Below are 14556 nucleotides of genomic sequence, written 5' to 3' on the forward strand. Positions count from 1 at the left end.
AAAATAATTGCAAATTGACCCTGGGGGGTATGTTTTGCCCACTTATTATTATTCTCTTTCCTGCAAAGAGCTAGACATGTTAATGGGTCATATTATTCTCACTCACCTAATCCACACACCAAACTGAGCGCTTTAATAAAGCGGTAAATGCTTTCCCGGCCGAGGGCTCTTTGCAATGAAACTCGATGAAAGGCATCGGAGCGTTTTGCTCGCACCCTCTTGGGAAATCATCTGTGACCATCTGTGACCGTGGTTTTGTGCTCCATCCTGCCTCTGTAAGACTTGATACAAACTGTCACCAGAAGTTGTTTCGCCCCTCCACGTAACTAATCTTGTGCTCGCACACGGAATGGACGTGTTATTAGCAAGTGTTGAAGGGCTGTGTTCCATTTGGCATTCGTTTTGCTTTTAATAAGAACACTGCCCTCCAGTTCTGTTTGGTGGGGGGGAAAAACCCTATTGTGTTTGACCTTAGGGGGTTCCTTCACTAGCTGCAGAGTTTGGGAGCTGCTTAAACTCTGAAGTGTGGGGCTCTCCGAAACTTCTTGTAGGGCGGGTGTGCTTCTTTTTGAGAAATGTGATGGGAGAGGGACAGCTTTCTCCCCTGAAAAAGTTCAGTTTTAGAACGGTTTCCACACAGATTTCCCCCCCACTGGTTTTGTGTCTCAGCCGGAGTGTGTGTTTTGTTTTGGAGAATCTCCACGGCATCATCCCCTCCCTCCCTTCCTTCCTTCCTTCCTTCCTTCCTTCCTTCCTTCCTTCCTTCCTTCCTTCCTTCCTTCCTTCCTTCCACCCCCCCCCCGCCCCCCCCCCCCCCCAATGGCTGCTATTTCCCCTTCTTGGCTCACCCCAGGAATTTTTTTGAGCTTCAAAAGGAAAAAAAAAGAAGAGACCCATTCGCTTAAAATTGGTAATTGACCGATCATTGTAGCCTAACAGTCGACTGATATGTCAGTTGCTGGTTTTACTACAAAACCTACAAAAGCCCTCCCATGAACTCGGGGCAAGATAAGTGTGGGGGAAACTGCTGCATGGACATTCCATTGCTGCTGCCGTGAATTGTCTCTGCCTTCAGGGAAGCAACAGAAAGCATACAGGAAACCATGGCCTAGGAGGAAGAGTTGCCCTCCTTCAGAGTAGCATGTCCACTGTGTTTATTCACAAATTCCTAGTCTTGGAAGCAGGCAAGCACAGAACAGGGCCGCAATAGGCCACCTCCTCCGCCTCTGGAGAAGTTGAGTGATCCGGTTGCAGCTACAGAACATACCCAGAGCAGAGAGTAGCAAAGCTAGAACAGTTGAATCCTACAGAGGTGCAGTGGGCAGCCTCCTGTGTGATGGTGCTATTTTGAGCTCGTCAAGAGGCGTTATTTCACCCTGGCAGCTCTCCTGCCACGGATGATCATTTTCCAGAGGGTGTTTTGGTAATTGCTGGGATGCCGAGTGGTAGTATGACATTTGTCAGCTGCTAATTTTCATGGGTGTTTGAAGAAGCCACCAAAGGCGTGGTAAGGCTTTGCCTCGGGCCTTTCTCCCCAAATTACCTGTCGGGAAATTGTGGACACGGGGGCTCTTTTGTCCACACGGCTTTGGCCTTTAGCTCCCACAAACTGAGCGGGGAGGGATGGGTGGACTCCCTCGGGAGAGCGGACTTGGTTTGCCTCCTAATTACAAGTTCTCATTCTTTGCTAGTTAGACGAGTGCCCAGGACCCAGGAAGGAAGCAGACACGTAATATTTTAGTCTTACTCCAGGTGGGACTAGACGTTACACGCGAAACTCTGGCCAGCCACTCTGTTTCACTTCTGCCCTGCCCACCAACAGGGCCAAGAAACGTACCACGGGGAAAGAAGACACTTTAAAACGAGGCTGCGATTTTCTGCAGGCCTTCCCCTCCAGGGCGCTGCAGTGTGTTTGTATCCCACTTTTCTGCCCCGTGGGGGACAAAAGCAGCTTGCAACATCATTCTCACCCTCCTCCACTTTATTCTCACCACAACAACCCTGAAAGGCAGGCTCGGCGGAAAGAATGACTGTCCGAAAGGTTACACAACAAGCTTCCATGGCAGAGTGGGGATTCGGACCAGGCCCAGCACTCCAACCCCTGTGCTCCACTGACTGACATTCACCCTTCAGGTACAGAACAGGGTTATGAACATTCAGAATAAATTCATTGAAAAACCCTGTGGGACACTTTCCGCTTCTCTTTAGTGTGGTGTGGTGGTAAGATCTGGGAGGCCATGGTTGAGATCCCCACTGTGCAGCAGTAGCTCGCTGGGTGACCTTGGCCCATCACACACACGCTCGTCCAAACCTAGCTCACAGGAACAAAGGTTGAGTCCAGTGGCCCCTTTATTAAAAATTCTGTGGGACACTTTCCGCTTCTCCTTAGTGTGGTGTGGTGGTATTATCTGGGGGGCCATGGTTGAGATCCCCACCCTGTCGCAGTAGCTCACTGGGTGACCTTGGCCCCTCACACACACCCTCACACGCACGCTCATCCAAACCTAGCTCACAGGAACAAAGTTTGAGTCCAGTGGCCCCTTTAAGACCAACAAAGTTTTATTCACGTGCACACGAAAGCTTATGATGGCTATGCACCTGAATCTACCTCGCAGGGTTGTTACAAGGGTAAAATGGACAAAAGTACCCGTAAGCAGTGTTCCCTCTAAGCTGAGTTAGTGTGAGCTAGCTCACAGTTTCTAAGCCTCCGGCACACACATTTCTGTCTTGGCTCAGGAAGGATGGGCTCCAGAGCAAACTTTTATGCAGCAGCCAAATCGCTCGCTCACAACTTTGATGCCAGCGGCTCACAGAGTAGAATTTTTGCTCACAAGACTCCACAGCTTAGAGGGAGCATCGCTTGTAAGCTGCTCTGCTGGGGAGAAAAGGGGAGCGTGAACTTGACCGCACAGCCCAGAGGCATCCTGCGCTTCTCTGAGAGGTTCATCGCTTGAAAGTAAAGGTGTCTTCTTTTTTTTTTTGCTCCGAATGAAGGAAAATGGCATGTTTTCATTGGCAGCCGGGCTCGGAGCCAAGTAAACATGAGTCAGTCCAAGCTAGGTATGAAATTAAGTTATCCTGCGCTTGCCTGCCGGTGCCAGGGCAGGCCTTTGATCTCCTGCGGCTTTCTCCAAATGGGGCTGGCAGTTTGGCTCTCCATTTGTCCGCTGCTTAGAACGAAGGAGGTTATAATAACCACCTTGTGTGGTGGTGATCTCAAACAGATGACAGTATTTGGGCAATAATATGCGGGGAAAGGTAAACACACTTGAATTAAAACGTCTCTCTGGAAGGACGGAGGGCGGGCGTGGAGGCTGTTGAGAAGGCCTCGCTTTCCTAGGTCTCAGGAATCCAGCTGCGTTTGTGTTAATTCTGGAGTTGTTTAAAGATGTGCTGCAATTGTGAATTTATATTACTGGCAGAGTTTATTTTGTGTGGGTGAGTGGGGTGGGTAGAATAAATGGTTTGAACCCTGTCTCTCTGCATCTGTTCACCCTTCTATCCCATTTTTTTTTAATCTCAACCTTCCTCCAAGGAATGCATGTATGTTTTTTTACTCCTCTGTTTTATGCTCACAACAACCCTGGGAGGTGGAGTAGGCTGAGTGAGTGTGATTGGCCCAGGGTCGCCCAGCAAGCTTCTATGGCAGACTGGGGATTCAGACCTCGGTTTCCCAGATCTTAGTGTGATGCTCTCAACCACAACACCGCACTGACTCCGAGGATTAAATTCTTCTGCTGTTCTCTCTTCTAGGGCGACTGCTTGATCTCTGTATTGCTGACCAAAGACGACAACGTGGAAGGCGATGATGTAGTTTTTTATCTGGTGTTTACTGGGTCTGCCGTCCAACACTGCACAAGTACTAGGAAGGTCACTTCAGGGACATTAGAGACAATTGCTCCTGGTAAGTATGTTTATCCACCCCTTTGAGATTTTGACTGTAAGCCAGGAGGTATGCGTGTTTTTGCTGGCTCACCTGGTTCCTCCCCCAAGACGTGGGTTCTTATCTGTTTTGCCCCCCTGAGGCTTGAAGTCAAGCTGTGCACCTCCACTTCGCAGTACAATAGGAAGAGCTCCCCCCTCACCCTGTCCCAGTCATGCCAAGCGTTGGAGACGTCCTCAAAGCAGCAAGAGGTGCCTCTGCTCCCCACAGCTGAGTGAGGTTGGGCAATCATTTGCCAAACTTTTATGCACACTCGGAACCCCTGCAGTAAACTTTATATAGGAACTTTGCAGACCGATGCATGGCTCGATGTGGCGCCAGATGCTACCATTTCCTTCCTTCATTTTATTCCATGCTGTGGGTTCTGATTTGTTTTATGGCTACCTGAATTTCTGCAGGTGATGATGGATTCAGAATATGTACGAAATGGCTTGGGAAAGGGGAAGCTGACTGGGTTTGCCAACTGACTGCCTGATGCTATCCAGATGGACCACATGCTGTCAGTGTTCAGAGTTCAGCACTGGACTTTGACCATGCCAAATACTTTGATAAGGTCTCTTAAAGCCTTGTAAATCTCCCATAGGAGTCTCCTTGGGCGCTCCAGTCAGGGTCTGCTCAGGGTGCTTTTCTTGGCTGAATTGAGGCTGACATTGGTGAAGAGCAGGAACTTTTTCCACAACCGCATTCCATTTCCCTCTTGAAACCTGTGCCGCTGGCTCTCTTTTGGGCCTTTAGAAAGAAGTTGATAGAGTTGCCAAGAATTCCAGGTTTGGAAATTCCTGGAGATTTGGGGGTGGAGCTTGGCGAGGGCAGGGTTTGGAAGGAGCAATCTCAGTAGGCTGTAACACTATAGAACCCACCCTTCAAAGCAGTATTTCTCCGTCATCTGGAGATCACTTGTAGTCAGGGGTCATTTCCTGCAGGAGCGCACAGGAGCGGAGCTCCGGCAGTAAAGAGCCCAGGGGGCGGGCACATGCAACAAGCCCCACCCCCTGCTCCCAGCAGCCCTCAGTCAGAGCAAGAAGCAGCCAGGTAAGTTGCAGAGGCCCCACCCCCCCACCGCACAAACACCACCACGCACCCTACCTTTAAGACCAGGTTTTCTTCAGGTACAAGCTCTCCCTCCTCTGCGAGGATAGATCTACACATTCCCCCCCCCCAATAGCTAGCCATCCGAAACAGTCCAGTGGTGCCTTCTGACACACTTTTGGTGATGTCAGGGGGTGTGGCATATGCAAATAAGTTATGCTAATGAGTTATGCTAATGAGCTCCTGCACCTCTTTTTCTACAAGATGACCCCTGCTTGTAGTGGCTGGAGGCTGGCGACCCTAGAAATTGAAGGCTTCCCCCACGAGTTCCATGGGGACCAAAGTTTTAGATTCTGGTTTTGTAACTATGTTGAACTTCGTTTCGGCTTCTTAATCGTGTTGTGGTTTTGTGCTACTTAGGTAATTCTGTTAGAAACATGGTTGTGGTCCGCTTTGTGGACTCCAGTTTGGTGGAATGCCCGCTCTTGGGCATGCTTGTCAACGTGTTAAGTCAGGAGGACTAAAGGCCCTCTTGAGGATGGAACCCTTTGCTGGAAAGGAGTGGGGTGGGAGCAAGGGACGGAGCTTTTCTGAGGTGGTCCCCGCCATCACCATCTGCCTGATGCTTTTGTGGTCTAGTTTTAGGGGACTGATAACAATGTTTTAATGATTGGCTTTTCATAATTGGTTTGATATTAGAGTGTGTCTAATTTTTCTCCTGAGTGCTGTGGCTGTCTAGTTACATCAAATTTTATGCTCGATTGGATTTTGTTGCCGGTTTTCTGTTGTTTCCATTGCTTCTGGTTTGGGAGGGTTTGCTGCAATTGCTGGTGTTCCATCTTTGCTTTCTGCTGATCCTTTCCCCCTTTTAAAAATATTGTTTCTGTTGTGATATATTGCATTGGTGTTTTGTTATTTTTTAAACACCACCTCGAGAACCTTATGTTTGTGAGGTGGTGTCAACATGACTTAAATGAATAAATGGAGAAACATTCAGTGTAGGGCTATGTGCATTTTTTTGGTACAGAGAAAATCTGAATTCTGTAACTCTTCCGTACGGATCGCATCCTGAAGAATGTGTGTTAGCATCGTGTTCTTTTGCTTGTCTGGTTTCTGAGATTTAATCATACTGTGGATCCTTAAGGACTTGAAACTTGTCTCTTTAAAACTGAAACAAACAAAAAGTTTGAGATTGTTCTATGGTGGAGTTCTGCAGCCAATATCATGTTCTGGTTTGGATCTACCAGAATGTTGTGACAGTGGAAAGGATTTTTGCCTACAGAGCACAACTTTTTGGCTTCCTCCTACCATTGTAGCCCCAAATGCTCCCCGAAGTGCTGGCCATGGGGGACAGGGAACCCTGGCGGGGCCATTTTAGCTGCAGTAGGTGGACTGCAGAGTATACAGCCCTGAATTCTGCCTACACAGGGGTATGAACACACGCTGTTATTGCTAGGATGGTGGTTGTGAATGCATTGGTTCTAGATAGCAATATTCTAACCTCTTGGGGCTCTGAATTGTTGTGGATGTTGCTGTTCTCAAAACAGACCAGGAGAACACTTTTCTTTCAGCTGTCCGTAGGAGACCCTTCCATAAGAGCAGCTGTGCATCTTGGCTTGTCTGTAACAAGCAGGTGCTGGATGCAGTTCTCTGGTGAAAGGGAACTTGGGTGGAGACGCTGGCAAGGGACTGCCTGATGAGATACATGAATTACTGTCGGTCAGCTCTCCCGGGTGAATTCCCTCCTGTCTACAGTGGTCATGTGTAAGGTTTGTCTGCTTGGGACAAAGCGGTTCTCAGACCATAACATACTGACTTTATTGACTGTGTTTCTTGCAATGGATGTGGTGGCAAGACAGTATTGATAGCTGGGCTTATAGCTAGGCATGCATTCTCTTGTGCGGCCTTCCCAATTTCCAGTGCAGTCTTTGTTTTAACCGTTTGCATCCCAGAATGCTCTATCAAAATTAGTTTTTAGAGCATCTTTTACCAAACAAAACTGACAGAACATTTATATTTTATTGGTTTAACTTTAGAACACATGAAGCTACCTTGTACAGAATCAGAGGCAAAAAAAGCAAAAAAAAAAAAAAAGCGGGGGGGGCAAGGTGCACATATTTATTAGAGCTTAATAGTTCCCTTGTGTTTCACTGTTAAGCTTCTTCAGGGGATCTTCTACAGGGTTTTTCAAATTCGGCCTCGAGCAATGAGGCGGGTGAGATAGAGATGTCTCCTGAAGAAGCTTAACAGCGAAACGCATAGGGAATCTATTAAGCTCTCATAAATATTTTCACCTTATACCTGCTTTTTTCCTTTTCTTCTTGCTTGCTGGTGCGGCCATATGTTTTCCCAGCATTATACAGAATCAGACCACTTGTCTATCACAGACAGTCTTGTCTACTCAGACTGGCAGTGGGTTTCCAGGGTCTCAGGCTGAGGTCTTTCACATTACCTTCTGCCTGATACTTTAAACTGGAGATACCAGGGATGGAACCTGGGACCTCATACATGCCAAGAAGGTGTTCTGCAAATTGAGCCACAGCACCTCCCTTAGAACCATCAATAAGAGTTTAACAAAAGGATTTAAAATGCTTCAGATAAACAGTCAAATTGTGCAGTGCAAGAGATATCCTAGTAATATCATAAAATATCTTTTACTTCATTTATACCCTATTTTTCTCCCCACTGGAGACCCAAAGTGGCTGGAAACATACGTCCCTCCTTAATTTTATTCTCATAACAACCTTGTGATTGGCCCAAGGTCGTCCAGGTAGCTTCCATGACAGAGTGCAGCATTTGAACCTGGGTCTCACAGATGCTACTCAGACTCTATTATCACTGCACCAACGTTGGCTGCATGAATAGCTGTAAAAACAGTTAGCATAGAATCTGGTACAGAAATAGGCACTCGACAGCAACACTACTGCTTTCGATAAAATGCCTGGGAAAACAGATACGTTTTGACCTGGTGCTGTCAGACTTAGCAGTAGCTGAATAAAAGGTGGGAAGGACGTCCTGCTGCCATAATCAAGAAGGGCCACATCCCTGGCAGTTGTTTTTCTCCATTCAGAAAGAGAGGGGCAGCTGGAACAGGACTCTGAATCGTTCAGGTGGCATGGAGGTTCATGTGGGGAAACGTAGGATGCTTCCTCACTGGAAGATCTTGGGGGGGGGGTGTACCCTCCCCGATAAAACCCCCTGCCAGGAAAGGATTTCCCAGCTGATTGTTGTCTTCTGATCTCTCTGGCTGGAAGGATCCATAGAGGCCATCTAGTCCAACCCCCTACACAATGCAGGATCAACGTAAAGCATCCCACAAATGTTCATCCAGCTGCTGCTTGAAGACTGCCAGTGAAGGGGAGCTCACCACCTCCCTAGGCAACCAGTTCCACTGCTGAACTGCTCTTGCTGTAAAAAAAATCCCCCCCAATATCCAGCTGGTACCTTTCTGCCCATAATTTAAACCCATTATTGTGAATCCTGTCCTCTGCTGCCAACAGGAACAGCTCCCTGTCCTCTGCTACAGCCTTTCAGATACTTAAAGAGAGCAATCATATATCCCCCCCGCCTCCTGTTCTCCAGACTAAACATTCCCAGGTACCCTCAGCCTTTCCTCCTAGGGTTTGGTCTCCAGGCCCCTGATCATCCTCGTCACTCTATTCTGCACCCATTCCATTCTGCCTGCATCCTTTTTGAAGTGAAGTCTCTAGAACTGCACACAGTACTCCAGACATGGCCTGACCAATGCAGTGTACAGTACATCTGCGACATCTTGTGATTCGGATGTTATGGCTCTCTTGATACGCCCCACGACTGCATTAGCCTTTTTTGCAGCGGCATCACACTGACTGCTCATATTTCATTTACAATCCATCTGTACCCCAAGATCTTGTTCAGACACAGAGCTATCCAGAACTGTGTCCTCCATCCATTATACATGATTCGAATTTTTATTATCCAGATGTAGAACTCTGCACTTATCCTTGTTGAATTGCATCTTATTCACATCTGCCCTCTTCTCCAGGGTGTTCAAATCTCATTGAGTTGTATCTCTGCCCTCTGGTGTCTTTGCTACTCCTCCCACTTTGTTATCAACTACAAATTTAATGAGTGTTCCCTCCATAGAATCATACAGTTGGAAGGGACCTCCGGGGTCATCTAGTCTAACCCCCTGCACAATGCAGTGACTGCTGTTCCACACCCAGAAGATGACAAAAAAACCTCCAGGATCCCTGGCCAAACTGGCCTGGAGAAAAATTGCTTCCTGACCCCAAAGTGGCATCTTTTCCCTGGGTATCTAAGAAAGGGCCACAAGAACTAAGCACTGAAGCAACTCTTCCTGCCCTCTCTCTCATGATCTGCCTAAGTTCACAGAATCTGCATTGCTGTCAGATGTCCATCTAGCCTCTGTTTGAAAACCTCCAAAGAAGGAGAGCCCACCACCTCCTGAGGAAGCCTGTCCCACTTTGGAACCACTCTTAACAGTCAGGAAGTCCTTCCTAATGTTTAGCCGAAAACTCCGCACCATCTCTCCTTATATATAATTGAGTAAGAACATTCTATATGAACATTCTAAATTTGGCCCCTTTAGTGTTAGGCCGGAAAAACTGCCACTCAGAAGAGACTGGCTGGGTTGACTGGCTGCTTTGTGCAGCTTCTTAAATTATGGTGCCCAAAACTGAACACAATACTCTAGGTGAGGTCTAACCAGAACAGAGCGAAGTTGTACCATCACTTTGCGTGATCTGGACACTATGCTTTTGTTGACAGAGCCCAAAATAATATTTGCCTTTTTAGCAATCGCATCACACTGCTGAGTCATGTTCAACATATGGTCTACTAAGACCCCTAGATTCTTTTTGCACATACTACTGCCAAGACAAGTCCCCCCAACCTATAATTATGCATTTGATTTTTCCTACCTAAATGCAGAACTTTACATTTATCCCCAATGAAATTCATTTTATTTGTTTTAGCCCAGTTTTGCAGCCTGTCAAGATAATCCTGTATCCTGACTCTGTCTGCTATCGTATTTGTTACCCCTCCCAATTTAGTATCATCTGCAAATTTAATAATCATTCCCTCTATCCCTTCATCCAGATTACTGATAAAGATGTTGAACAAAACAGGTCCCAGGACAGATCCTTGAGGCACTCCACTTGTCACTCCTCTCCAAGAAGATGAGGAACCATTCCCAAGCACTTTTTGGGTGCGAACTGTCAGCCAGTTTCAGATCCCCCTAACAGTCATAGGATCCAATCCACCCCCTCATCCAGATAATTTATTAAAATATTGAAAAGTATCGGGCCCAGAACTGAGCCTTGTGGCACCCTACTGGAAATTCCACTGACAACCAGTGTTCCCTCTAAGGTGAGTTAGTGTGAGCTAGCTCACAGTTTTTTAGCCTCCAGCTCACACATTTTTGTCTTAGCTCAGGAAAGATGCCTCCAGAGCAAACTAATTTATGCAGTGGCCAAATTGCTCACTCAACTTTAATGCCAATAGCTCACAAAGTGGAATTTTTGCTCACAAAACTCCACAGCTTAGAGGGAACATTGCTGACAACTACTCTTTGGGTGCTGTTCTCCAACTGGTTCCCTATCCACCTAACTATCCTAGAATCCAGTCCACAGTACTCCAGTTTACCTGTCAGAACCTCATGGGAAACCCTATCAAAAGCTGTACTGAAATCCAGGTAAACAATATTGTCGATGATCCCACAATCTCGTAAACCCATCACTCGATAGATGAAGGAAATGAGGTCGGTCTGGCAGGACCAGTTGGGGAGAAATCCGTGCTGACTTCCCTGTTATCATCAAGTTGTCCTTCAGATGCTTGCAGATCGGCCCCTTTAAAATCTGCTCCAGTATCTTCCCTGGGACAGAGGTCAGACTGACTGGCCTGTAGTTTCCTGGGTCATCTTTCTTCCCTTTTATGAAACCCGGGGTAACATTTGCCCTTCTCTGTTCTTCTGGCATATCTCCGTTCTCGCTCCCTCTCTGTTGGCCTGGCTCTAGAAAGTTCTTTGAGCTCTCTCGGGTGTACATCACCTGGCCCAGAGGATCTGTACTCATTCAAGGCAGCCAGGTGCCTCTCAACAATCTTTGTATCCATGTCAACCACCAGCTCAGACACGCTTTGCCTACTACCATCTCTAGAAATCCTTGTTCTCTTCTTCAGGGAAAAGACTGAGGCAAAATAGGATTTGAGCCTTTTTGTTTTTTCTCTGTCCTCTAACATAGCTTCTCTGTCTTCACCCATCAGTGGGCCTATCGCCTCTTTTACTTTGCATTTGCTCCTCACATGGCTGAAGAAGCTTTTCTTGTTATAGTGAGCCTCCTTGGCCAACCACAGCTCCCTCTGGCCTCTCAGATGGCTGACCTACAGTGCCTAGCAACCCTCAAATGCTGCTCTTTAGAGGCATGTCCTTCCCTCCATTTCTTGAACACTTCCTTTTTCTCCCTTAGCTCATCACGGAGTTCTCTGTTCATCCAGATTGGCTTCTTGGATCCCCTACCATGTTTGTGTTGTGTTGGAATAGTGACGGCTTGAGCTTGCAAGAGCTCTTGTTTTAGGAGAGCCCATCCTTCACTTACCCTTTTCCCTTCCAGTGTTTCTTGCCTGTGGAATGACTCTTATCATGCCTCTGAGTTCATGATAATCTAGCATACACGTCTGGCTATGAACTTTCTTGGACCAACACAGCAAAAGGAATTCTAGGAGGACACAGTCACTTTCCCGTAAGGTTCCCACTGCCTTCAGCCTAACTACGAACTCTTGCCTGTTGGTTAATATTAAATCGAGTATGGCCAATCCTCTTGCAGCGTCCTCAACCATTTGGAAAAAGAAGTTGTTGGACCCACAGGCCAGGAAGTTGCATGGCTCTGGATGCTTAGCAGAGCTGACATTCCGAGAGGTCTCCAGGCCCCACCTGGAGACTGACAACCCTACGTCCAGATAGTCACCTGGAGGTGACATCACTGCATCAGTGACACTCTAGGAATCCTTATGGTAAACACCACTGAGATTGGAGAAATTCCTAGAGCTTCGTGGATGTGTTGATCAGAACAGATATTGCTGTATCCGTGATACCATGCATTTTCTTCCACCACTCAGTTGCCCAGAGTGGGCAGTGGTGGAAGGTTGTCGTATGTTTCAGGCAGGCGTTTGGCCTGATGTACTGATCACTTGGCCTTAAACCCAGCTGGGTTGCTTATTTTAGGTGACTTCTCCCTGGTATATCTACGTGCCTCTGTATAATGGAATTTCAGAGCAGGATTTGACCGTTTTCTTGCTCTCTGATATTGATGCACATGTTACTAGCAGAATGGCTTTGTTTGCACTGGCGGCGAAAAAGATAAGACTGGGTCTAGGACTTACTGTAAGTTACTGATGTATACTGTTGGTTGTGCTTTGATTTATTTTGTGTTGTTATGGCCAATGGCTAAGACAATAAACTAAACTTGAACTAGTTAGCATTCAGGTGTATTACATGCTCTTCCCCCCTTGCTAACTTGGAATGTACCATCTGAAACATCTCCACCATTTTATTCTACTGGTCCTCCCGTTTAACCTTGAATGTTCTTTCTAAGGAAGCTTCAGCCATATTGTTCAGCAGAAGAACAGTTAGATTCCAGTCCAGTAGCAACTTAGAGACCGACCTTCCGTTGTACCCTGGAACTCTTGTTGGTCTCTAAGCTGCTCCTGTACTTAAATGGAACTTTCTAAGGAAGCAAATCCATTGCTCTGGACTCAAAGGCTGGGAAGCACCCATTCGCAGTCTGTGGGGTATGCAGCGCACAAGAAGATAGCTTGCGTTTTGCTCTGCTCTTTGCCATGCAGAGGACAATTGCACGCCCCTTGGATACAGCAAGCCTCTGTCCAGTAAATAGAGGCCTGTTTGCTGTTTAAAGGCCGCAGCTTCTCCTCCCCCGGTTCTGGCTTTATCTCTGTCGGCCTGGCTCTGTCCTCCTGGCCTCCCGCTCTCCACCAAGTGTACATTAATTGTGTGTTGAAGTTGTATATTGAACCAGTTTCCTTGGAAATAATGACAGTGACTCAGAGGCCGTGTTATTTGACGGCTGCAGGATTAATAACAGGCGAGAGACAGGCTGGAACAGAGGCCAGGAGTCGGGGAAAATTGAAAAGTGTGCAGGGATTGGGAGGGGGGGGGAGTCGAAGGGGAGCGGCTCTAGGCCAGGATCTTAGGCTGGTGTGGCTCTCCCCGCAGTCCCATTGTGTTCCTGTGCAAATTTGTGGCTTTGGCCTGTTCACAAGCTCCAGAGCATCTATTTATTCACTTTATCAACAGCCCACATATCTCACTGAGACCCAAGGCGGATTACGCAGCGTAAAGCAATCCAGCCCCGTAGCATGAGACGTCTAGGGCTGCCGGGCCTCCCACTGTGGTGGAAACTCTGTGGTTTTGCTGCCGTCTCCTGCAATTCCTAGAGCCACCCTACATCACTTCTGGGGTTTCCTCGGGACGTGATGTTGCAACATAGCCCTCGTTTCCTTGCCCCTCGTTTCCTTGCCTGGTCTAATACTCTCAAGTGCTTCATCACATGGGTGCCCATTTGGTGCTTTGCCATATAGTCCGACGGACGGAAACTCATGATAGAGAGGAAATGGGTCAAGGAAACATTTAATCTACAGTGCAGAGAGCAGGTGTGGTGCAGTGGTTAGAGCGGGGGTGTGTGTCGAACTCATTTGTTATGAGGGCCGGATCTGACATAAATGAGACATTGTTGGGCCGGGCCATGTGTGTCATAAAATGTAATTCCAGGTAGCGGAGATATAAACTTTATAAAGGACACAAACACAAAATATATATTTTTTTTACTTAAAATGAAAACATGCCCAGAACATTAGCTCTGTAAGCTGCAAACCTACTTTTGATTTATTGACATTCACCACAGGAATCTCATGCTCAGAGTTCTAGGACCCAGGCTGAAACATAAAATGGCTGAGTGATTAAGAGAGTCTGGCGAAGCAAGCTATGATGCAGCAGCAGCAGAACTGGAAGCAGGAGACGGCCAGTTCCATTGTGGGCCTGGTGGAAGCCCTCTGGAGGCCTGATTCGGCCCCCGGGCCGCATGTTTGACACCCCTGGGTTAGACTAGGATCTGGGAGACCCAGGTTCAGTAGCCCATTGTGCACTGGAAACACGCTGGATGACCTTGGACTGGCCATTCCCCCGCCCTTCGCCCCCAGCCTAACTTGTTTTGCAGGATTGCTTTGGGTCCCCATTGAGGAGAAAGGCAGGGTATAAAGGCAAGTCAGTCAGTCAGTCAGTCTAGCGCTGTGCCCCATCTTTTGGTCATTTAAGTGCCTCCAGTCTGCTTTTGCAGGAGGCGGCTGCTGCTGGCCCGTGGGCCTCGTTCTGGTCTTTTCCCTGCTCTTGTGTTCAAGCCCAGCCTGCCCCTTTCCCAATTAGTTTCCCACAGGGGTCATTTCGTAGAAAAAGAGCTAGGGGGACTCATTAGCATAACTCATTAGCATATGCCACACCCCCTGACGTCACCGGAAGTGTGTCATAAGGCCACACCCCCTGACATCACCGGAAGTGTGTCATAAGGCCACAC

The 14556-nt window shown here is 47.5% G+C and overlaps 1 protein-coding gene across 1 annotated transcript in view; it reads left to right on the forward strand.

Moving 5' to 3' along the window:
• Nucleotides 1-295: 295 nt before the first annotated feature.
• The window catches only part of LOC107116551 (A-kinase anchor protein 13-like), a gene marked incomplete at its 5' end in the record, with an annotated part of 206382 nt that continues 192121 nt past the window's right edge, over nucleotides 296-14556 (forward strand). Inside the window, 2 exons of the mRNA XM_015418487.1 lie at nucleotides 296-322; nucleotides 3754-3904. Coding sequence (XP_015273973.1) covers nucleotides 296-322; nucleotides 3754-3904 — 178 coding nt within the window. The remainder of the gene's footprint in view (nucleotides 323-3753; nucleotides 3905-14556) is intronic.

Source organism: Gekko japonicus, unplaced genomic scaffold, assembly GCF_001447785.1.
Source record: "Gekko japonicus isolate JY-2015 unplaced genomic scaffold, Gekko_japonicus_V1.1 scaffold224, whole genome shotgun sequence".
Lineage (NCBI taxonomy): Eukaryota > Metazoa > Chordata > Lepidosauria > Squamata > Gekkonidae > Gekko > Gekko japonicus.